Here is a 25,462-nt window from a genome sequence, read left to right as displayed (position 1 = left end):
AGCAGATAGAGAATTGAAGCACCTTGCCTAATAACACACAGTTAGTAAATGAAAAAGCCAGGATTAAAGTGTGAAATAATAGAAATAAATATACCTAATATTTATTGAGCTCTCACTGTGTTCTGAGCTGTATGCTAAGTGTTCTCCATGTATTATCTGACTTTATTCTCCAAACATGTCATGGTATAGACATCATGGTTTTTGTTTTTATTTTTGGGGTGGTTTTTGTGCATTAAAAAAACCCTACAACTCTAAGAGTTGAAGTAACTCCTCAAGGTCCCACAGCTACGAAGGGAGGGCATAGGGGACGTGACTGTGGAGAGAGTCCTCCTCCAAGCCCACCATGCAGCGCTGTCCCTCTCTGCCCCAATCTCAGCTTGTTTCTCTGCCTCACTCTCACACTTAATCTTCACGACCTGCGGACACGGTGCTAGCTCTGCCACTTACCCTCTCATCCCCGTAACACCCCAGTTTCCTGCTAACTGATCCTTCTCTCTTCAGCCTGGACCTTCTGACCCATCCCATACCACAGCCACAGCTAAAACCTGGAGCAATCATGCATCTTTTTGATGGTAACCAGTGCCTAAGACTAAGTCCAGTCTCAAGAGTTGACATACAAGGCTCTCAAAGAACTAGGCCTGCCTGTCTCCCCCACCCGTTTCCTGATGCCGCCCTCCCACGGCGCCCCAAAGCCCACTTAAGCTATTTCACCAGCATTTCCACAGCCGGGCCTTGTGGTTTCTATCTGTTGCCACCATGTCTGACCTACAGCAGGAACTTGATAAGAGATTGTCAAAGAATGAATGAATGGGTGAATGAACGCATTCTTGTGTGTGTGTGTGTGTGTGTGTGTGTGTGTGTGTGCATGCGCGTGCACTGTAGCTACAGTAAAATTTTCACTGACTTTTCTCTTTTTTGCCTTCAAGGGAAGCAAAGGAGAGCATGGTGCAGATGGTGAGGTTGGACAGAAAGGTGATCAGGTAACAAACAATTTACTTTGTAATGAACTATTCACCCTGAAGGAAAATTATTGAGTCTCCTAGGCGGCTTCCATTCTACTGTTTCTGATGTCATGCCTTGTTTCTTCCTTCCCTGCAGCAGGAATTGTTCTTAGATCATATTTTCATGACTTTCATCTTGATATCTCTGTTTCACCATCATCCCCCCCTACCCCTGTCCCCCAGTTATGTGAGGAGCATACCTTTTCTTTCCTTTTCTTTTTAATGTATCTATTTTTAATTTTGTGCTCTTTCACCTTGACTGCTTCTTGTTCACTGAAATGTAGTCATTCATTACAAAATGCCCCCTTCTTCCCTCCCAACCTTTCTTAAGTAGCTGCTGTATGACTGTCTTGGTGCTGGTTGGAAGGCTTCTCAGGTACTTCTTTGCTGAGGTCAGTGCCCAGCCAGGCCTGCTGGGCCACTTCTCATAATGCCTTGTAGGATGGCACTAATGAAGACGCACTGCTCTTTGTGTGCATCTGAGTCTGCATCCCCATCATCTCCCCAGTGCGACCAACTGGCTCTTCACAGCCTGACTCTAGCAGCCTTTCCGCCAGTGCAAATGCTCTTGTGCTGCCAATCTTTCCTGCATTTCTCTCTCCCTCTGTCCCACCTGCCCTCTCCACTTTACTTCTCTCTTTCTTCTTCATCTCACAGCTAGGACTCACTGTAAGCAAGTTCCACGCCAGACATTGCACCAGTCTCTGAGATACAGAATGAGTAATGAGCAAATCCCTGACTTCACGGGGCTTGCAACTCAGTAACAGGGCAGGGCATGTGAATAAGTCACTCGCAGGCAGTGAATAAGAGCTGTACTCAAGGTTGGATGAGACACTCAGCTGAAATTCCTTCTACGTTTGGAAAAACAAAATCTGTTTGGATTATTCTTATGAGAATGGTTTGTTCAAGGCAATGCACTCTTACTAAATATATGTTTTCCAGCGACAGGGCGTGGGGGGGAGGGCAGGGACATCCTTTCATTTTTGGTGATTTGTTTGCTTTTACAACATTGCTGTACAAGACCAAGTGTGAGATGTTGTACTTTGTGCTGTGACTCTTTTTGGCTCATTCTATAATACACAATGGAGGAATGATCTCTTTCTTACAATAACTATAATATTGCCATAGTGTGAATGCCATAATTCAGTTAACTCAACAATTTCCATTGGGTACATATTGTGTATGTACATTTATTTGTTTTTATAATTTTATTATGGAACACTTCAAACATATCAACAAAGTACAGAATATAATACAATGAACACCCATGTACCCAGCTCTCAGCCACAGCAGCTTTTTAGCTATTATGGCGACTCTTTAGTTTCATTGATATCCTCAACCACTTTCCCACCCCCCATCCCCCCCATTATTTTTAAGCAAATTCACTTTCAGGACATATTTATTTCTATAAAGACTGTCAGATATTTTCTCAGCCTATTGAAACACAAGTGATATATAAAAAAGAGGTCACTTTTGTTGTCAGTGTCTTTAATCAAAATTGTTAGTGGGGTTCGAAGGTGAATTCTGAATAGTTGCCTGCCATTTGATATTTGCACAATGTAAAAAGCTTTCTTATAAGTCGTTTTTAAGAATTGCCTCTTATGTTTTCTTAGGGTCATCCTGGAGTTCCAGGTTTCATGGGGCCCCCAGGGGACCCTGGGCCTCCAGTAAGTAATACTATTTAATCCTTTCCTCTTTGGCCTTGACATTTGATCACACGTCCATACTCACTGGAGATGGTAGCTCATGGGACCTATCTTCTATTTTAAGGGATGAGCTCACACCCGAAGGTGTCCAGGGATGAGCTGAAAGCACAGATCCTGGAGGCCTCTCAGGATAAATGCTAAGGAGCTTGAGTACCATTGGTGGACAGTGTAATTAGAATGATGTTGGTACTGGGGTCATTGGCAAGGATGGACAGACTTGCCACTTTTTTTTTTCTTTTAATCCAGCTTGGGTGGGTAGGAAAACAATATTTCCAGGTTAGGATCTCAAGTAAAATATGCAGAACATGAGAAAATGTAGAAGTAGCTTTCCCCTTTTCATAGGAACCTGTCCCATGATGAGAGGCCCTGGGAATCAGTGCATAGATAAGCCCAGATCTTCCTCGATTTAGTGCAATCAATAACTATAATGCTAACTACAAATGATTATTATTTATTATTACGATTTTCAACAGTCTGTGTTTTATGATTTTACGGCACTTTTTATCATGATAGCTACAACAACCATCATTAATATCATCCTGTTTATCCCCACTGGACTTCTTGAGCAAATGTTCTCCTGCTCTTAGAGTGGTTGTGGCCCTGACGTTGACTGATGCCCTTCTTACCACTTCCCTCACCCTTCGGTCTAGGCTGCCCACAGGTCAGTCACATTACTCCTCCGATCAGAGTCCACTGCTGCTGCAGCCCACGTATCCATCATGGGTAGTCATGGAAACAGGCAGTGAGAATTAGTGTCCCTGCCAAGCCCAGCACCAGTCCCCGGGATTTCCCATGAGATCTCCGTGAGAACTGGTCTCCCAGACCTTGCAAACACAGAGCCACTGGTAATGGCTGAAAGACCACCAAGAGAGAACCCACTTAAAATAGGGACCACTGTGTCATAATATGTAGTGAGAAAGAGTTCAGTTAGGATTTTGAAGTTAAAATGTATGATATTAAGCTCGCTTTGTCTTCTTTTTTAACTACTTCTAACTGACTTCTAATTGTAGCCGTGTATTAATTACTAGAATAAATCAAGTTGCCTTAAATGTATTTTTTCAATAAAATCATTAGAGAGCTTGAAACAGCATCTCTCACTTCACGATTGATTTTTAAAACAAACTGATAAAAGATAAATTACCTAGAAAAGTACTAAAAGCTTTCTCAGTCTTCCAGAGAGCCTACCTCAAATCTTTTATATTCAACCCCCCTTTGACTCACCTAAGAATGTTAATATACTTTTTAATTTCTCAGCTTCAATTCTCAGCTGGCCCAACTCTGCCATATGCCCATTTGAAGAACGTTGTAAACAATTGACCAGTTTGCTATAGTTTAACTTCACAAAATTCTACAATTCTTTCAAGATTTACAATCTTACTTAGAAAATTACTTTGCATTTGTATTTTCACATGTTATTGAATTTGTAGCATCTGATAATCAGCAAAAAAGAAAAACTGATACAGACGGTAATACAGGGAATAATGGGGAAAGCATTAGTGTTAAGCAAAGAGGGATATTTGAGGGAACTAACTGATTTTTAAAAATTGTTCCTGAATAATTTTATACCATGATAAGTCTAGCTTCCATGTGCAATCTAATAGCTAGGGACTTAGAAAATAAATATCGGGCTAAAGCCCCATCCTCACTTCACCCTGGTAGTTCCAAAGCTTTCAGTCTCCAGTACAGATGAAATCCTTCTCTCTTCTCACTGGAAATTGCAGTAACTCAGGACCCTATGACAACTGTAGGAAATGGCTCTTAGCTTTTTCTTCTCATGCAAGATGATGAATCTGAGGCTCAGAAACAATCATAATCAAGAGCCAGCCTGTCTGTCTCCCACTGATTAATGCTTCCAGTTCATTCAGCAAGTGTTTATTGAGCTTCTAGTTTGTGTCTTGCCTTGCACTGTTTCTTAATTGCCTTTGGGAACAGATGTTGAGTCAGCTGCCCTCAGGCTCAGCAGCCAGTCATGTAGAAGCAACCTGAGAGCAGAAAATTAACCCATCCTGCCCCAGGAGTCTGTCATACATGGGAAATAAGACATATCTTCTACAGCCGTGTCAAATTTCCTCGAGGTTTAAGACCATGGAATAGTCATTTCTATATCCCTAGTATGTGCTAGCACCTGGTACAATATAGGCAGGTAAAACAACTAAATAAAGGATGGCGGAAAGTCATCGATAAAGTATAGCGAAAACGTTCCTGTTTGTGATTCCACATGGAGTTAACAGCTGCGGTGCTCCTGGCCTTGGGATGGACAATAGACACTTACGCTAATGGAGAGCCCTCAGCATGTTCCTGGTGCTGGTCTTTTTCTCCAGTTTACAAAGAAACTGAAATGCATATGGGTAAAGTAGCTTGCCTAGGGTACACCGCTAGGATTTGGACCCAGGAACTCTGACTCTCAGAGGATGCTCCCTTAAACAATGCCCTCTCTTCTGTGCTAAGCCATTGTAAACATCACTTCCCTTTGCAGTGGGCAATTTCTAGCCTTTTACTTATGAGAAAACTGGAGCTTAGCAGTCTAGTGTCACTCAACAAAAGCTAGTAAAAGGCAGATGTGCAAATTAGTCTAAAGAACCTCTGCCTTCACACTCAGCCAGTTCAGCTCCCAATTAATTAATTTATTTGAGAATATTGATTGATTGAGTATCCACTCTATCCCAGCTACTATTTTAATTCCCAGGAGGAAAAAACCAAAACAAAACAACACCAAAAACAAAGGAAAGTCCCTAAGTTCCTGAGGGAAGAGGAGTGTGGGAAGAGGGAGACAGACAGACAAGCAGTAAGTCAGGAAACCCTGGGATGTCAGATGGTGGAAGCGCTACGGAGAAAATTAGACAGAAAAAGTGGTGAGGGGCAAGGGCTTTCCGTTCTGGGTTTGGGAGGCAGAAATCTCTCACAGAGAAGCTGATGTTTGAGCTAGGACCTGGAGAATGGAGGGCGTGAGCCCTGTGGGCACATGAGGGACCAGAACGCGGGCAGCAGGAAGAGCACACGTGGGAGCCCTGAGGCAGAGGGGAGCCCGGGACCCCCGCTGCACTGCTCGCCTCCCTCTGTGGAACTCTTCTTCCATGTATCCATCTGTGCATTTCGTCATCCCTGGGCTGACACCAACAATCGCCTCTAATCTCCAGGAAGATGAGTCCAATTGACCGTTTCCTGCCTTCTGTCCTGAAATGTTCCCTGATATTAGCTGAAATGTCCCCCCTGAAGTGAGACTATTCACAAATGCCTTAGGGATGAATGGCTGGTTAATGCTTTGGCCCTTCCTGAAATATGGCTGCTGTTCTTCCAGAACTTTGTATTCTCAGAGAATAGCCCAGCCTGATGGGGAAGGTAGGAGCACTTTTGAAACAGTGACAGACACCCAGGAGGGACAAAGAATGTCAGGTCTGTGTGTTTGGAGAAGAGGGTGCTAATGACTCTATCCACATGCACAAGAAGCTTGCTTTCTGCTTTGTCTTTTTTAGGGGACAGCTGGAATTGCAGGAGCTGCTGGACCACCAGGAATCCAAGGGCCACCTGTAAGTTCCTCAAGGAATGAGATCTGCCTTTAGTTTTTCTTCAGGCCTTAACAGAACACCAAGTGTTTGCCAGCTCTGCCCTGGTCCTCCCTATCTCTGTGGCTCACACATTCCAAGGTTCTATTCACTACTAGTCTTACAGTGAAACGGCAGGAAGGATCACTTTCTTTTGGAGCCCTGGTTACTTAGCCCCGAAAATGAAGGTTTGGATTAAATAACCTGGTAATTTATGATTCCAGAATTCAGTTTACAACCACTAGTGCAAACAGGCCTTAAATTTAAGCCCCATCTCTCTGTTCCCTGTCAGTGTCGTTTCTATTCTGAGCAGGCCCAGGGAAGTGGAAAGGCTTAGAGCTAACCCACCCTGAACCTATGATGTGCACCAGTGGATGTTAGGCAGAAGGTAGCCACTGTTATCCCAACTACTCGAAAGAGGAGAGTGAAATTAAGAAAGGAGAAGTCAGTGGGCAAGATTGCTAAACCACAACTAGGGGAGTTGGCATTTGAACCCAAGGCTTTTATCTCAAAAAGCAGAATTATATTCATTTCACAAAACTCCCAGAACCACTCTTGGTTTCAATGTCATAAGGCAAAGGGTCAAATGCAGTTTAACAGTCACTGTGCTACAACACACGCATGGCATTTAATTTTGCTTATTTCATCTGACCGCCCCCCCCAACTTTAGATCTATAAGTTGGAAAGGTCCTGAATCATCACTCCCATTTTATAAATAATAAAGTGGGGAATGGAGACGTGAAATGACCAGTTCAGGGTCACTCAGTGAGGAAATGTTAGAGCCAGGCACAAACTTTGGTTCACATTAATTTCAGCATCATGTCCCAAGGCTAGCTAGCAGAAGGTCAACCCTGCTTTGGTGTCTCTGGACCTTGGTGTGAAGGGCACTTTAGGGATCACTTAGTGTAACTTTCTCCCCCTCAAACAAGGAGGGCAAAATTCAGTAGGGTTAAGTCACTTGTTCAAAGTCATACAAGAAATTAAAGTCCAAGTTGAGAGTTAAGTCAGCTTGAAAGCTCCTAATTCAGTGTTCTCTCTACTAGTCCACACTGACCCACTGTGTGAAATGGTGTAGGTTGGCGGCCAGAGGAACACTGAGATGGAAAAATAACAGCTACATGATTCTTTTCAGGATTGTCATCTGGTCAACCCTTTTGAAGCGCCCCACCCTGAAAGACCAGGATGAATAAAGTATAAAACATACTGCAGGCAGCTTTATATCGATTCTCAGACAGCAAAAGATTTCCCCAGTCAGAGCTAATGGATTGTTTGCCAGAGGAGAGTACGATGTGAAGCCCAGATGTACAATCATTACATTCCTAGGAATTAAACTTTATTAAATAAGACTTTGATTCTGTCATGGGACCTCTCAGCAAGTTATGGCAGCACTTAGAGCTGTCCATGGTCCAATACTTTATCATGGACATCAAACTGGAATATAGTGCAAGTTTCCTTTGTCTAAACAGTGAGTACTGGTAGTTCTAAAATAGAAATTAAAAAGTTAAGTGGGGGATAATTAGAAAAAAAGATGCATACAAACATAAAACATTTCTATTGTATTTTGAATTAAAACATAAAGTATTTGTCAATCTCTTGGACATAGGATGAAGGCCTTTGCTTTGATTTTGGGTAATGAATGGAGTCCCTTATTATTCTTGCAAAAAGAACATCCACCCCTCTACTTTTTGTTGCATTTTTGAAAAGTGGATTGAGAATATAACAACATCTGTAAAGCAATATGAATGTAGAATTCCAGATTGTTAGGATTTTTTTCCTAATCTTATAAAACTTATTTTATAGTTATCTGTTGCTTTGCCTCCCATGGATTTGTCACCCCACTTCCCTTGGGTGACAGAGATGCAAAGGATTACTCAACGCCCATCTCTTCTGAGCAGTGAGAGACCCTGAAGTGGTTAATCTCCCACCAGAACCCTCAAGCAAGAGGCATTCCTTCCTTGGGATATTAACCCCGAATTGGGGTTCTCTTCCTGAATTTATTTTCCAGACCAGGAAGCTACAGGAAGAGAACATAGGTGGGGTTATAATTTAACAATATAGGCTGGTAACTTTCAGAGAAACAAGTCAGATGACATTCCATAAGGCAATTAAGTGATCTTACAGCAATTTCTCAGTATCTTTACTTAATAATCAGTAACTAGTCTGTCCTTGAGCCAGCAACATTGCTGCAGTTACAAATCTTTATCTTACACCAGAGACTTTATAGCCTGAGGAAAATTTCGAGTCCTCCACAAGGTCAATATCTGAAACTGCAAGGCTTTGGAAAACCAGGCCCTGTGAAGTACATTTGCTTTAAGAATCCTCTACAGTTATCTAATTAGATAGTGAATGACTCATCTTTACTAAATATTTTCAAAAGCCTAACTTAACTTGCATAAAAAGATCATTCTTTTTCTTTTTCCACCTACATTTCATTGGGTTATTTAATAAATAATTAAATTGTATAATTGTCGTAGCAACTAACTGGTGCAGATAGGTTTAGATTCAAGCAAGCTGACTCCTTGTGCGCCTTCTGCTCAGCTGGTGGGAGCAGAGGGAGCAGGGGTGTGCTGCAGTGCTGTGGAGGGGTGAGCACCTTCAGAGAGAAGGGAGAGGCTGGATCGTCATGGGGGATGATTAAGTGGGGGTTGATTAAGAGTCTACCACGTTCTAAGTCTCCATCTTTCTGCCAAATGCATGGCTTTCTAAATAAAGAGACGTCTGGTTGTGGTGGCAAGAGCACTGGACAGGGAGTCAAGAGGTGGAGTCCCCTCCTGGATTTGCTACATTCTTACAATGTGATGGTGCTTTCCTCACCTGAGACAGAAAAGAATGGTCTAGTACAGAGCTTGGCACACTTTTTCCATGAAGAATCAAAAATAGTAAATATTTTAGGCTTTGTGGGCGTGTGGTCTTTGTTGCGATAAGGCAAAATCAGCAAAAGACAGTATGTATACTGATGGGTGTGACTGTGTGCTGATGAAACTTTATTTACAAAAACTGCCAGAGGGCCCAAGTTTGCTGGCTTCTGTCCTAGCCCCCTGGTGTTTCTGTACTAGGGTCTTTGAGATAATAAGCATCCAGAAAGGAATCCAGGAAGCCCCATTATCAATATTTAAAAATTCCTAATGATAATTGAATATCGGTCCCAGGTGGACACAAAATATCACTTTATTTGCTTATGTTTGTAGGTACTGTGATGTGGGGGAGGAGGTAAACATTTTGTTTTGTTATGGTTGTTATTTGCGTTGGTCTAAGTAGCAATATGTCTAGGCACTCTCAAGTGTCATACAACATAATGTTATAGAGATGCAGGTTTTGCCAAATTGTTATCAATGCAAATGCATAAACACAGTTTTCTATTATTTTAAATTGAGTTATTTCTCTAAATGAACATGTACAGTGTCAATCCTTTTGAGAAAGGTTTTGATAAACAATAGTAAACCTAACACATTTTTCCTTCTTCATTAGTTCCCAAGGCTCTATAAAGTATTTTTTTTAAAAAAATTCTCAATATCTTCATCATACATTACCGATATCTTAAATTTTTCAGGTATGGACATAAAACTCAGTTATTGAGTTTATATTAAGTTTAAATAGTACTTACTAAAGGAAATGTGTTTGAGGTCCCCTGATTGGGCCATTTTTATATGACAACATATGAAATCCATACAAATCTGAACTAAATATCAATTTTTATTTTTGTTTTTGTTTTATTGAAGAGGCTAAAACCACAACCATTAAGAATATCTCATTTTTTGTGGTATGTGAATTAGAACGTAAAACCTGGCAACAGTACCTTTATCTCACACACACCACAAAAACTGGTAGGGGACCATAAAGTCATCAGGAACTGTAAATAATCACGGTAGAGACATGAGGTGATATAAAATGCTCACCATGATAGAAATGATAACACTGATTATCTAATACTGACTTAGAAGCCCTGGTTGACAGTTACATATGCCTTTGATGAATAAAGTGGAAAATGAAGTATTAATTAATGCAATTGGGTAAAACAGTCTTTTAAACACCAGGTCTATTTCATGGGGGAAAGAGATACTTAAAAGTGGCCATTGGTGGGAAAAGGTTTAGGAACCGCTGAACAAAATGAGGAAAATGGTAAAACCATTGGTTATGCATGACCTCTGGTCAGCTCTGCATTGCACTGGGTCCTGTATGCACACCACCTCCAGGCACTGTGGTCTGTGCTGTACGGGTGGGAACCTGTGTCTCGGGAAGTTTGGGGACAAATGAAGACTTGGATCTACATCTAGCTTTGTAGTCTCCAAAGCCCCTGTAGGTTCTTCCCACTGGATCCCCATTGCTAATTCCCCCTGAGTCTATGTCATGTGTCCAGGACGAGGCCCAGTGTGCACACCAGCAAGGTAATCATGCGCTGGCCCAGGGAATGCAGGAAGGCTTCTCTCCAAACAGTCATTCTCCCCACCCGTGAAGGCACTTCTGGGTGAGATCATTCACTTCCAGAAAAGCCAATCCAAAAAATCTCATGGTGTCTTTATGTCTCGGATTTTTAGGGGAAAGAAGGTCCTCTTGGCCCCCAAGGCCCATCTGGAATACCCGGAGTCCCAGTAAGTAGCATTAAAAAAAAACAAACTGGTTTCTCTTTACAAAAATGCAAACAAAAATAGATTTCACCATTGTTAAAGCAAGGCATGACCACTAGTGAAATTTTGGGTGTTATAGAAAATTAGAAGCAAATTAATCACTAACGTCAGTCAAAGTCAACTAAATTTTTGGTGGAGTCAGTCTTAATGCCTTTCTTGTTTTATGCATATATTGCTTGTTGGTTATTTATTTAAATAGTACTTTTCACTCCCCCTTTTCCCTTTTTCTCCCTATATATGTATATGTTTAAAACAATCCATACACAACTTTGTGATAATTAACTATTTGTGATAATACAGTAGAAACATTTTCCGCCTTTCATGCTAGTGTTAAATGTTTATAAACTTTACATAAAATATATCCAATGAATGCATCATAAGATGATGATCATTTCTCTGTTGTCTCATAAATCTTAATTATTTTAAAAAGAAACTAAAATGAGCAATTTCATATTTATAGCATTTTTCTAATTTCCTTATGATGATCCCCCAAAGTGTGGTTTACTTGTCTGTGTATAACAATGTCTAACATTATTCATTCGTACACAATGCAAAATTACTTTCTACAAATGTTGTTCTGAACTTTTCAATTTAGTGCAATTCTCAGTAGGGTTGAGCTCTCCAATGTATTTGTAAATATAGTCTGTCCAGGAAGGTTACCTGCTGCCTTCTCTATTGAGAAGGAATTGTCTGTGGCCAGGTCTGGCATGTGCCTGCTGCTGGGGCATCTCCTGGCTGCAGCATGTGCATTTCTGTCTGCCAAGAATTCCCTCTTACCTCTTCTTTCTCTAGTTGATGCCTCTGAGTCTTCCTGTCTCAGCCCAGATCATTTCTTCCTCTGACCCCAGACTAGGACAGGTTCTCTCTTCCTTTCCTTCTGAGTGCATATTTCAGCTGGTGATAACATTTTTATTGGTGTCATGGAATGATTAGTCCTCCATTATTCATTGGTCTGATAGAATTGCTCCTTCAACAAACTCTAATTGGGCACCTGTTGTTTGCTTGATCTGAAGACATAACACTGAAGTGTGTCTTGTAATCTTGGGTTTATATTCTGGGCTGCAGGTACTATGAGAGCTGAATATACACCTGCTTTTGTTCACCTGTGAGTCTCCACACATCATGATCATGGAGCAAATATTAATTCAAGAAATATGTGGATAACTGAATTGCTTTCTTAGAGCCCTTCCTCCCAGAATATCTGATAAGTACTATCATTGATCAAGGAGACATTCCCTGGGCGTCATCGGTAGCCCTCGCTGCAACCATGTGGCTCCAGATGTTAAGTAACTGACCAGGGCACACAGATCTTAACTGACATGCTGGGATATGAAACCCCTGTTAGTTTAAACTGCAGTTCTGGAAGAAAGTATGTCATAGAAACTAGGAAGTATTTATTGATTTAATTCTAGCAAAGAGTAAAGCTAAGGGGAGAAAATCCCAATTTGGACTTTGTATCAATCCCTCATCATGAGGTTCTAGAGTACTGGAGAAGAGGGAGACAACCGTGGATATAATTATGCTATTTTCTTAATATCTCCTCCTCTCTCTTATCTTTCCTTCCTCTCTCCTGTCTTTCTTTCCAATGCAAATCTGGTCCTGTCACTCTCCTGCTGCTCACATTTTTCCTCAGGCTTAAACCAAGACTAGGCACTGTTATGTCCCTGGCATCTCTCATGGACTGACCTCTGCGTTCTTCTGTTTCTTTATTATCCCTGTCCCCTTAACTCCAACACAACCCCACACCTCTCACTCCCAGCCACTCCAAGCTACTTTGCCTTCCTCCAGCAAATCATTCCTATCTAGATAACTCTCCCTCTCCCTCTGCCTGCGCAATGAGAATCATAACAGCTTTCACGTATGTTGTGCTCTCCCTACACTGGACCCAGGTCTCCCCTCAGACTCCAGACTGAGTTTACTGGTCTCTCCGACCCATGATTCATCCTGTTAAACTGGCTTTCTTTTCTGTGCATGGCTCTCTTGACCCTCCTCCCCACTGCTTTCATGCATGAGAATAAATGGTTTTTGAGGTTAAATTTTTAATTGAAAAGAGGATCAATATAGCCTGGCCTCAAAGACAGACCAGTTGGTTTATTTGGTGTTAACACGGCCATGCTGGGAGCAGCATTCATGAAGAGTTACTGGTGCACATTGAGCACTGGGATGATGGCTTGTACGTTCAATCAATTTAGGCCATTGTCCACAGTGGCTTCCCACTGATGCCAAGGCACTGATGTTAAAGGCCCCGCTGGAGAATAGAGCACAGTTTCATTAGCAGCTGCTGCAGCAGGGGCAGCCACATTGCTGGTGCCTTTAACTGATGATACCTGTTTCGTTAAGCATTACAAATGGAAGCATTGACTAAGCTGCCTAGTGACTCTGCAAGGCAGGTGTACCATCTCTTTAGGAGAGGAGGCATTAAGGAGCTGAGAGTTTGAATAACTTGCTCAATCTTGCATGCCTACTAGATGCAAACAGAATTCAAACTTTGTTCAGTTGTACTCGGTATCCCGCTGTTTTTCTGCACTGTTATTTTCTTTCCCAAGAACATGGTCCTTGTAGCCCAGGATTGGAACCTAAATCTGCTGATGTCATAACCGTCATACAGAGCTATCTTTCCTATCCTTAGAGATCCTGGAGAAATAGTGATCGCTTAGATAAACATGAAGATTATGGAGCCCTGTCTAGAGCAGGAGGTTGTCCAGTAGGGGGTGGGCAACAGGGAGGTGGAATCATAGCTGGACCTCACAGGAAAAAATGAAAAATGACCATGGCCTTTCAATGGCCCAAACATACACTTTGCTGCCATTCACTGAGCCCCTCATGTGTCCCAGAAGCTGGTGTGTCCCAGGAGCTGTGCTCAGTGCTTTCCCGCATGTTATTTAATGCCATCACCATCTTCATCAGCATCTACACCCCCTCTCCCTGCCCATCACCATCTTAAGCCAGAGAGCCCAGATATGAGGCCCTCTTGTCCTGAGTTTGACTCCATGAAAATGTCCGGCAGGGGATTCTTTAGATCAACAGCAATCATAAGGACGCTACTGCAAAATTTACTGCTTTTCACTATGTGCTGGGCGCTGCAGATTAGAATCCTGGTGTTGGGGAAGCAACCAGGAAATGAGACCAGTTCTGTCTGTTGAGATACCTCCTTAGCTGCTGACTGCGAATGCAGGTGCTGGAAGCCAGGCAGAGGATATGCTGAGACCTTCCCCTCTAATCAATCACCTTTGACCTGATAACCAATTTGAGTTTTTCTTGTAGGGAGAAGAAGGCAAAGAGGGCAGAGATGGAAAACCAGGTCCCCCTGGGGAGCCGGTAAGGGACTCTAAACTTCTTATCATTTTACATGCCAAATTTGTAATTTCTCAATAAAAACTACTCTGTGTTGAGTAGCTGCTATGAACCGAGCACAATGATCATGATTTTCTATGCATCATTTTATTTACTTCTCCCAACAACCTTGCAAACTAAATGCTACTGTCCCCATTCCACAGCTGGAAAACTGAGTCTCAGGGAGGTAAAACAATGGGCCCAAAGTCACATGATGGGCTGGTGACGGAATGGGAGCCTGAGCCCAGGGCTTCTGTCCCTCTTTCCCCAACTTGTTTGACGGCCCCATGCAGCCTTGAGCTTACTGACATGGAAGGGCAAGCTGCAGTAGGTGAGCCTGGCCTGGAGTAGCAATTTGTTATCTGAAAAGACTGCTATGCTCCCTGAAAAACTGAGCAACCTGCTAGCTCCAGATATTGTGAGTCACTACCCCCAACTTTTTAAAATAAACTTTGGCTCTGCATTGTTTTTCGTTGTTAGTGGGTTTTTTTTGTTTGTTTGTTTTTTGTTTTCTTTTGTTTTCTTTTGTTTTTCTTTAGTGTCAGCTGCCCAGGAACACACCATGAGAATGGGCACTCGTGAGTGTGCCCATGTGTCCACGAGGGTGTCTGCGCGCCAGTAGCTGTTTGTTGGGAGTGTGCAGGGACTTCTGAAGCCCTGTATCTGTGACCTCAGGGCTGTCCCCACTGAGGTGTCTGTGGGACAGGGCTCCATGGTGATGAGGACTCTTCAGTTCCTAGCAACACTGGAGTCTTCTCACAGCCTTTCACAGCCACTTCTACTCTGAGGGAAGATGAAGGGTGGCCTAAGTGGTTCAGAGGCCTGGGTTCCCCAAATGCCCACCAGCAGGAGACTAGCTACATGACGAGACGTGACCCGCCAGAATACCAGCTGCTGTTGGATAGAATGAGGGCGTTCTCTGGGTACCAACTCGGGACTGCTCCATGACACGTTACGTGAAAAGGCAAAGGTGCAGAGCCATGATTATGGTCTGGCCTATTTTGTATAAAAATAGGTACATGCATGTCTTTTTCTAGTGTCTACATAAAGGAACTCTGGGAGACTTCATGAAACACTAATACAAGTAGTTTCCAACCATGGGAGAGTGATTCTCAGCAGAGGGGATGTAGGAACAGAAGGGCAGCTTTGTACTCCCTAGTGTATTATTTTATTATCTTCTAATTTATTCAGCCACATGTATGCATTCCTTATTCATAAGATTAAATTTAAAATATAATGGTTACATAAAAATATTATATGCCAAAATTACAACAACAATAATAGTAGCACACTGGCTCAGGATGCCAGCGACACTCCTTACAGGCTTGGCGACCTGGGGCAGGTCAGAAAGCATCTCTGGCTTCAGTGTCCTTTTACACAGAATGAGAAAAATACACCAACCTGCCAGAGTTGCTGGAAAATCAAATGAGGCGAGAATTTGTTAAAGGCATGAGGCTTATCTAACTATCAATTATTTTAGTAGTTGCTTTTCCAATTGCCCTAGTTTTAACTCCTGGTGAAGTCAGAGCTGCAGAGCCTTTAGAACTACTAAGTGGAATTACATAAAAATTTCTATGGTGGGGATTATATCGCATTGGATTTGTTTGGTCATAAATTATTATGACTCATTCTGAATCTTATGCAACTTGCCGGAAGCTCCTTCTTTATCATGTTACGCTGTTTGCCAGATGCTGAAACAAAAATTCACTGCTGAGAGGAAAGAAAAGAGCTTTTAGTAGCTGAGAGCAGCAAAAAGCTCCCGCTGAGCCGCTAAAGGCTGACACCCAGCAGAGCTGCCCATGGAGGGCCGATGGCAGTCACCCGGGGTGACCATGTGGCACATGGGGAGAGAAGAACAAATACCACCATTGAGGCTGACAGCTACTGCATGGACCTAGGATCGGGGGCACTGACCACTTCATTACATTTTCCAGTGTCTTCCCCATTAAAACCTTGTGGGGCGGGAGTACCTTTATTAGCCCAGATGAGGAAACTAAGGCACGGAGAGGTTAATAGCTTAGCCAAGTTAACTTAGCTGGTAAGTGAAGCATCCAAGACCCACATTCCCAGAGAATTGACCTTTCTGCAGAAGGTGTATTGTCCTGAGAGGCTGCCATTCACAGTGCATTCACAGGATAGCTGAGGGCACTGGTCTTCATTTGGTCTTTTTATTGAAAGTCGATCCAGGCTAGGTCTGTGCCAGGCATTGGGCATGCACTCTTATAAGCCCAGGCCTGTCCTGGGTGAGCAGTGGTCAGTGCCGGAGAAGACAGGGCTGGTTTTCCTGGACAAGGTAGGGAGACAACTCCCACCCAAGGGGCAGCTGTGACCTGTGGTGCACATTCCAGAGTTATCCAGGTGGTTCATTCTGGAATTTCAGCGCACAGCCATCCCAACATTTTATCACTCTGAGCTGTTGGGGAGGCAATTGGCACAGGAATGGGTAGAATCTGGGATCCCCTAGGATTCTGAGACAAGGATTTGGGTGCAGGTAGAGCCTCCCATGCAGCACAGAGGGAGCAAGGGAATGGACCAGGGAAAGTCATGAAGGGCAGGCTGGTCAGTGGTGACTCCAGCGGGCAGCTGGGGCCCTCTGAAAGTCTGTGAGGAACACACCTAGAGCCCCTTCCATTCTCTCCCAGCTGAGGGACGAGAAGGCTGGGATATTTATCCATCAACTTCTAGCCTTTTTTGATTGACAATTTCTCCCGGAGGCATTAACTTCCGTGCACTTGGGCCTTCCACACCTCATAGTCAAAACCTCCTAAGGTCAGAGCACATGCTCATTCTGTGCACTCTTCAGCCTGTGTAGGAACTTCAACTGTGCAGGAGGGCAGAGCTCTCCTGGGTGAGCCTAGGGGATATGATTCAGAAATGGCAGCATCTGCTACAGGTAGCAGGTAGTCCTTTCACTTTGACCTGTTTCTTCAGATCTTAAGCATGAAGGACAAAGATGGATAGACAGACAGATGTACAAAGTATGTAGATGGATGGATGGATGGATGGATGGATAGATACACCAACTGATGGATCGATATACAACATTTTGAGTTGCCTATTGCTTTTTTTTTTATTAATAGATATCTGAGCACTGATTATAGTGTCAGATGAAGTTTGGAGTGTAGAATGAAGTCTAAAATGCTTGGATCAGAACCCAGCCATGTGACCTTGAGCAGATGACTTTGCTTCTCTGTGCCTCAGTGTTTTGCCTGAGGAATAACAGGAGAATGTCCCTCACTGGCTCACAGGGAGGAATCCCTAGGTCACAGTGTAAAAAACTGAGTTGCGCCTGGCACGTGGAAAACCTTCAGTAGCTGCTGGTTGTTATCGTTTTGCTTCTGGTGCCCTGAGGTGGTGGCCATCACATGTGACCATGGGGCAGGAGCCAGGCTGGGCCTGTATGCTGTCAATCACAAAGACTTATGAGGAAGATCATCCCAAATTCACAACTGTGACTCAGACCCAGGGAAGGGAATGACACCCCAAGGTCACACGAATAGACTTGGAAGAGCTGGGACAGAAGGAAAAGACAAACCTTGAAATCTGAGTCTTGTGCCCCACCTTCTCTCTGTGATTTTCCCTCTAAATCCAAGCATGTTTTTTCACCTCTCCCATCCCCCCAGTGGACCCCATATGACCCCCAAGGTTCGGAGCTGGGGAAATGAGGAGGACAGCATGATTGGGAACGAGCATGCTCTCTGGTTAAAGACGAGGAGGCCCAGAGATGCCTTGTCTGCCCATCAATCAAACATGCCATTCACCCACTTTCTTGTTCCTCACCCCCCCAACCTCTCACCGCTTTATATGACCTGAGCCCCCAAGTCTCCCACCGGCTTTTATTCATGACTTGGTTCTGTTCAGGATGATCCCAAGTTACCGGCAGTAAAGAATTTTAAATAGCAAGAGTGTCCGCATCACTCCTCCATATATGAGAAGAACGGGTGGAGAAAAGGCTGTGGAAATCGCAGGCCACCCTGTGTGCAGGTGCAGCTGCCAGTAGGTGTGAGAAGAGAATCCGCATGGCTGTGGCACTCGGCTGGTATTCAGTCTAGCTTTGCTATTTAATAACTCGGGAAAAACATAACTTCTTTGATCTTCAGAGTCGCCATCAGTAAAGTGCAATAATTAATAGCTGCCTTGAAGTGTTTTGGTCAGTAGGTATAAAGCCATTTATAACTAAGATGACCAGATAATTTCTCATCCAGACCAGAACACTTCTGACAGCAGAAAGGGTAATTAATTTGGAGATGAGACCTGTGTACCTAGCACCATCCCAGGAAAACCAGGAACATAGTAGGTCTGAAAACACAGTGAAGATTTGTGTGAACTAAAATGGACCAAAAGGCCAAGGGAAAGGCCGGCAGGGTGGGGGCAGAGATTGGCCTGTGGAAATGTAACGACATGAAGCACAGACAACAAAGAACAGGAAGACCCTTAAAACATGGTCCTCAAACTCTTCTTTTCTTTCTTATTCCCAGGGCAAAGCCGGAGAGCCGGGTCTACCAGGACCAGAGGGTGCCCGAGGCCCACCGGTGAGTGCCCAACCTGGTTGTGGATGGTAGAGCAAAGCTGGTTAGACACAGGGTTCATGCCACGGGGGGCAGGTGTTAGCCAAGATGGGCTGACGGGGGCTCCGAAGTCCCTCTCCTCCAGGACAGTGCCGCACCTCTGTAATCACTCAGCTGTTTCACACGCGTGGCTGTAAAGCGCGTTTTCACAATTGCAACTATCATCACAACATTGGTTTTCTAAGTTTTCTTTGTTCTTAACCTATTTATTATCACTTCAGTGGGTGTTCTTTTAGAAACCTAAAAATGAGTCTTAATTTTAGTCTTGAACACTTTCCATAGCTAAAGATTTTTTTTTCCTTCCAATTTTAAAAGTAATCCATTCTCGTTGCAAAGCAATGATGTTAGTGATGGTAATAATAAGAAAAAGAATATCGAGAAAAATAAATTCATTTCTAATTGTATAACACAGACATAAAGCTCCATTAACATTCTAGTATTTTTTTCTAGTTTTTTCTGATATGAATTCCAACATCTCTATATATTGAAATCTATATTTAGCTACCCAGCTGTTTTACATATAAACATACAGAGACACATTTTTCCTATAAAAATGAACTCTATGTATTTTATGGTTGTTGGTTTTCTTGCTAAATGCTTTACTTCTTCATAATTTCAAAATTGTTTACACTATTCCTTATATAATTTTTTGGAAAATCATATGATTTTTAATGAAAATCCTAAAATCCAATTATCTGGAGGGAAGTAGCAGATCAAAATGCTAGTTTTATTTCCTTAATGTTCTTTTTATTTAAAAAAAAATCAATACATCATGTGGCTTGTATTCAATAAGGAGGAAATAAAATGTAAAAATCAGTTTTCCTTTTTCCTAAATCCCCTTGCTTTCACCTGATTGCTCCGGAAGAAACCTGAGAATGAAGAATACTACTTCCTATGGAAATTAAAACACAGATTAGTGATTGATTTTTTTAAAAGGGGTTCCTGGATTATTGGAGAGGAAGGGGCTTTTATAGCCGAGGAGAAAACCTATTTGATGGGACCCGTCTTGGAGGCAAGACCCGTCTCTCCACTGGGATTTGTAAGGTAGAGACTGAGGTTAGAGACCCAAGCAGGTGGAAGAAGACCCGGCTCTGGCTGGCGTGGCCTGAGTCAGAGCAAAGCTTCGAGGGGCAGTATGGACCTTGAGATAGACAAACCTGGCTTCGGCCTTCACTTTGTCATTTCACTTTGTGACCTTGGTCATAGGGAACCTTTCTGAACCTCTCTTCTTCTATGAAACGAAGGCCATTACAGCTTCCACTCCTGTGGGATGGTTCTGAGTCCTAAAGGAGAAGAAACATCATGGACGGTTCCCAGCCACGTGCCTGGCACATGTGTGTGGTCCCTCAGTTGTTCTTTTGTCCTGAGCAGCTGGGAGGAGGGCACGCCAGCGTCCTGGCCTCTGGGCTGGCTGGGTTTGGGATTCTGGTGTCCTTGAGGAAGATGCCGGAACCCGGGCAGTCCTTGGCCCTCTCAGGCAGAATGTAATCGGCCTGTTTTGAACACCTGAGGGCACCATTCTTCTCTTACTCAGTCCTGATGGCAGCTCCACAGAAGCAGGTTTTCTCCTCACTTCACAGATGAGGAAACTGAGTCTCAAGAAGAAGTAAAGCACCACGATCCCACAGCTAGCACGTGCGAGTCATGGTTCCATTCTAGACCTGACTCCAACCAGGAACTGCCATTCCAGCAGTCAGGACAGAAGCGCAGTGCAGCTCCAGGAGAGCAGTAGAAAATAGGAAGGATTTAATCTGGACAGACTCCCTGCATCCAAATCTCCTTACATTCTGGGACTTTGGGTGTGAACTTTACCTCTCTGAGCCCTACCTTCCTTATCTGTGAAATGGGCATTATTATGTAACCAGTTTGGCGATTAGAAATGGTAGTGTCAGCTCTGTGAAGGGTTTAAATCTTCACTCATGGAGTTGGAAGCTCTGTAGTGGTGCTTTAGGTGGTATCCCTCAAGTTACTACTCTGGGTATGGACAGCCCAGCACTGAGGCCCAGAATGAGGCTCCCTGAGCTGTCCCTACTCACGGGTGTTGGGTGGGACCAGCCATGGCTACAGGAACAAGGAAGGGGCTCCAGGACCCGGGTGAAGACAATGATGTTTACAGGGAACCTCTTCACCCAGGATTCTGGCAGAGGGGCATTCAAGCAGCATGGTGTGAGACCAGGAAGATTAGGAGGAACGGGCAGTTCAGGACACACCTGGGGCAATGCCCCGACACTCTGAAGCATTTGCAGGACAAGCCCCAGCAGCCCTGTCACAGCGCAGAGGGATCTGGGAGGAGGGGCTCGGTGTCCAGTTATTAAGCACTTGGCACCATGCCCAGCACAGGTTAGGGTTCAAGATACTACAACTGGTGGTGAAGGGGGGGGGTCAGTGTGAGCTAAAGCGCGAGGCATGGGATGCAGCTGGACCGTCTTCCCAGGAGCCCACCCCTTTCTGCCTCATTAGTCTGCTCTTTGGTATAATAACTTCCTTCTCTTCCTTCTAGGGCTTCAAGGGACACACTGGTGATCCTGGCGCACCAGGTCCCCGGGTAAGCGGGCAACTTTGGCGGTCATGTAGGTAAAACCAAGCTGATACTTGGCCTCCCGGAGCCGGCAGGCTCTGCAGTGCCTTGTTACCCTAGATGCATGCACAGCAGGCAGGCTGGGAGGCACCATCCCCTCTCCTGGTCCCATTTCTCTAGGTGGTTCTTCTAGGGACACGGCATTGATGTACAAGCAGTTTCCCAAATCACTCTGGACTCAGGTGTGGTTCCCTGAGCCCTGCAAGCCAAGTGCTGCTATGAGACTTATTTTGAAGAGGAAGGAAACTGGGGGCCCAGAGCAAGTGGGTGATTTTCCCAGGGTCCTGGAGCTTATATATAAAAAGCATTGGCCTTACTCGAGATGGGAAGACTCTAGAGCTTGTTTTCTTATCCTTTAACTTCTATCTTTTTCTAATGCCCAAATGGAAGTGACCTCAGGGGTCAGCTGGTTAGAGTCCTGCATATTCTAGATAACAAGGAGAAGGCTGAGCGTGGTAAGATCAAACGTGGCAGCAGATAAGGGGACAAATCTCAGAGAGGCATGTCGTGGCCCCGGCACTCTCAGCTGGCCTTGGGTGTGTCACGGACCCCTCTCAGGCCAGGGCTCTACATACAGAGCTAATATGCCCTGCATAGGCTTCGTGATGGACGGTCCCCCTGGTCTCTCCATCTCTCCAAGATCCTCAGATGTCGCTGTGGTTGGTCAGCCAGTGGCTGAAGCATCTTCTTCTCTAATAGCTGGTTTATGGTTTCTAGGGAGAGCCTGGTGCCATGGGGCCCCCTGGTCGAGAAGGGTCACCAGGAAAAGATGTAAGTGGGGGTGCTGTGGGACCTGGCTGAGCCAGTGGGGGGATATGAAAGAAGTGACATCCCAGAACTGTACCATAGTGGTGTCAGCACACACAGGCGATCTTGTAGAATCAACCAGCATGGGCGAGACTGGGGCATCCAGCTATGGGTTGGTGCCTGTGCCTTACAATTGATAAGGGTGCTGGGCTGGATCAATTGTGATGTGTGTGTCTGTTGGTACCAGTGATGGGCCTAATGGGCCCAGCTTTAAATGAACTTGAGAGGCATTTCAGAGGTTCTCCCAGGTTATTTCTCCATCTTCCTTGCTCTTCAATGATCAGCATAATCATGAGCCTCTCATGGCCACCACCACGTTCTGTCTCACTTTATGCTGCTTAACGGCTCTCACTTTTATTTGGTCTTAGAGTCTGGACAGGGCATGTAGAACTTTTACTCAGTTGCACAAATGAAAAATCTGAGATCCAGACAGGTTGAGGGACTTATTTGTGATTACACAGACTTAGCAGCAGGAGGAGCCAGCCTGGCGCCCAGGATCTGCCAGCTCCACATCCCCCAGGGGACTGGCCATCCTCTGTGGCAACCTGCAGGACATGTGACATTCAGGCTATAGCTTGGCCTTCTCCCTGGGAAGGGAGCTTGGTCAGAAGCTTGGGCAGGGTAGGTCCCAAGTGGTCTCATGCCTGCCCTTTGCATCCTTTGGTACCTGCCTCCTGCACCAATGACGTGGACTCCTCCCCAGTGGCTCCTGATGCACCAAAGTGCATTGGCTTTCTGGCTGAGCTGCTATTGGCAAGTGATGGAGCTGGAAAGATTCTTAGGAGAAATTCGATCTAGTCCGCATGTGTTTCCTTGGCAGTGGAATTTGTTTCACAAAACCAATCTAGCATGTGGAGCCCATGCATACAGCTAATAGCAGAGTCCACCCCCAGCCCCGCCCTAAATGGGGCCTCTCAGATGCTAAGGGCAGTGTGAAAATCCTGGTTTAGTCCACCCTCCCCACGTCAATTTATAGGAAAGGCAATGAAAGGAGCTACCTAGGCAGGAGTGCAGCTGAGTTCAGCTTGCCCAGCAGGTCAGGCTGGACTTGGGACAGGAGCCCAGGCACCAGATGCTGGGCAACGCTCTCCTTCCTGTATCACAGCTGTCTGACCCGTGATGTGAAGCTGCTCAGAGACCACGGCAGGTGGTGATGGTTACCACTGCTGTGCAAACTGGAAGGTGCTATATACCTGTGTGGCATTTTTCTTACTCTGGTGACTCAGGCAGGAATGGTTCTAGGTTACTGTCTGGTGAGACAGGAAAATAACTGCAAGAGAGCTTCTCTTCTCTGGTTACTTCTTTCAGTTCAAGATGGAGCCACTTAGAATCCTTGAGGGACTAGGTGGAATATGTCTAAACAAGTAAATAAATGAGTGAATGCACAGATGAGGGCTTTTGTGCATTAAATCGTCCACAGGAGTGAATGGTCCATATTTGGAATAAGTGGTGATTGATGGTGAGACGGTTTGGACACAGGTTGTTGGTTCTCTTGGGAAACTTGGTGAGGTTTGGTGCACATTTGAAGTTGTGCTTCCTTCATCTTCACAGAGTGACTCTGGGATAATGTGACCCCTCTCTGTCTGTTTCAGGGTGATACTGGACCCACAGGGCCACAGGGTCCTCGAGGACTGAGGGGCCCACCGGTGAGTGTTGCTTTGAGACCAATTTTCTGCATGATTTGGTGGGCCATGTTACCACACTGACATTTTTTTGGTTCATTCTGGTGCAGCCATATGTGTTGTTAAAAAATGGCAATATGTCTCAGCAGTGGGTAAATAGTCACTGCCCTAAGTAATCTCCCCCACACATCCCAGGTTCTTTGCTGGAACCACCCATCCACAATCCAGCAATGAAAAGGGTAAAGGTGCCTCCAGGCACGGCAAGGCTCACATGACCTCTCTCCAGGGCCCTGCTCTAGCTTTGGGCCATTCTGAGGGTTGCTGACTGTGCCTTGTATCAGTGGTTGCTGTAACAAAGGGCCACAAACACAGTGGCCCCAACAAAAAAAATGTATTATCTCATGGTTCTGGAGGCTAGAAGTCTGAGAGTAAGAGGAGCAGGGTTTTTCCGTCTGAGGCTGTGACAGGAGATCTGTTCCCAGCATCTCCCCCAGCTTCTGAGGGTTTGCTGGTGACCTCTGGCATTTCTTGGCCTGTAGAAGTGTCCCCTCGATCTGCCCCTTCATTTTCATGTAGCATTCTCTCTGCATGCACGTCTGTCTCTGAAGCTCCCCCCCTTTAGAAGGATACCGAGTGTAGGGGATTGGGGGCCCAGCCTATTGCAGTATGACCTCATCATTAAGTAATTACCTCTGCAATGACCCTACAAAGTAAGACCACATTCTGAGATATTGGGCATTAGGACTTCAACACAGGGTTTTTTTTGGGAGACGCAATTCAACATAGAACACTGTATGGTTGATAAATGTTTTGGATATTATCCCTGCTGTTCCCACACTAGGCAAATCCTCCTCTTATCTAAGAACAGCCTGAGAGAGGATGGGAGTGGAAGGTAGAAAATCGGTATTTAGGTGCCTAGTCCTGTGCAAAGAGAAAAACATACATTATCCCACTTAAATCCTGGGGCCATCTCAGAGAGGCTGCTGTTAGATAGGTGTCTGTATATACTATCATAAATGTGATGCTTGCAGGAGGTAAAAGGAGCTCTACAGGACTGAACATTACAAAATAACCAGAAAACATCCTCTTCATCCCACCCCAATTCCACACTGCAGTGGGAGCTGCGGTTAATTGCATTTTGTGTATCTTTTGGAATATTTTCAATACACCTCCAAGCATATAGAATACATATTTTTACATAACATTTTGTCTTTTGCAACTTCCGTATTTTGTATAGCTTGTATGCCTGTGCATTTTTAAAAATGAGCAATGGAAAAAAGAAATGAGTGAATGAACCTGTAAGATACACACTGGCTTCCTAAGTCAAGGTCATGCAGCCAGTAAGAGTGAGTTTAAAGTCAAGACTTTCTGACATCAAATCCTTTGCTCTTCACCCTACCATGGATGTCACCATGCGCTTTGTCTACAGGATCCCAGAGGTGGGGTGTGTGCAGGCCATATGCATTTGAATGCCACGTCTTTTCAGAACTCACCAGGTGGAGGCACGTTCTCCCCTGATGGGGCCTCAATAACTACAATGAGCCCAAACCCAGGAACCCTGGGGCATGCATTCTCAGTGGAGTGATGTAGCCTTCAAGGGGCAAACTTTGGCTCTTGGGGTGTAAAAGTTACTACTTTATATGTATTAAACACAGATATGTATACAGAATACAAACAGGT

The 25,462-nt window shown here is 44.4% G+C and overlaps 1 protein-coding gene across 1 annotated transcript in view; it reads left to right on the top strand.

Moving 5' to 3' along the window:
* COL22A1 (collagen type XXII alpha 1 chain) overlaps positions 1 to 25,462 on the top strand; it is a 274,799-nt gene that overhangs the window by 228,333 nt on the left and 21,004 nt on the right. Inside the window, exons 46-54 of the mRNA XM_063079935.1 lie at positions 927 to 980; positions 2,615 to 2,668; positions 6,181 to 6,234; positions 10,785 to 10,838; positions 14,139 to 14,192; positions 18,686 to 18,739; positions 21,276 to 21,320; positions 22,071 to 22,124; positions 23,753 to 23,806. Of these exons, the coding sequence (XP_062936005.1) occupies positions 927 to 980; positions 2,615 to 2,668; positions 6,181 to 6,234; positions 10,785 to 10,838; positions 14,139 to 14,192; positions 18,686 to 18,739; positions 21,276 to 21,320; positions 22,071 to 22,124; positions 23,753 to 23,806 (477 nt within the window). The remainder of the gene's footprint in view (positions 1 to 926; positions 981 to 2,614; positions 2,669 to 6,180; positions 6,235 to 10,784; positions 10,839 to 14,138; positions 14,193 to 18,685; positions 18,740 to 21,275; positions 21,321 to 22,070; positions 22,125 to 23,752; positions 23,807 to 25,462) is intronic.

This window comes from Cynocephalus volans, chromosome 15 (assembly GCF_027409185.1).
Source record: "Cynocephalus volans isolate mCynVol1 chromosome 15, mCynVol1.pri, whole genome shotgun sequence".
Classification (NCBI taxonomy): Eukaryota; Metazoa; Chordata; class Mammalia; order Dermoptera; family Cynocephalidae; genus Cynocephalus; species Cynocephalus volans.
Note: the sequence above shows the minus strand (reverse complement) of the source record. Positions and strands in the feature narration are given on the sequence as shown.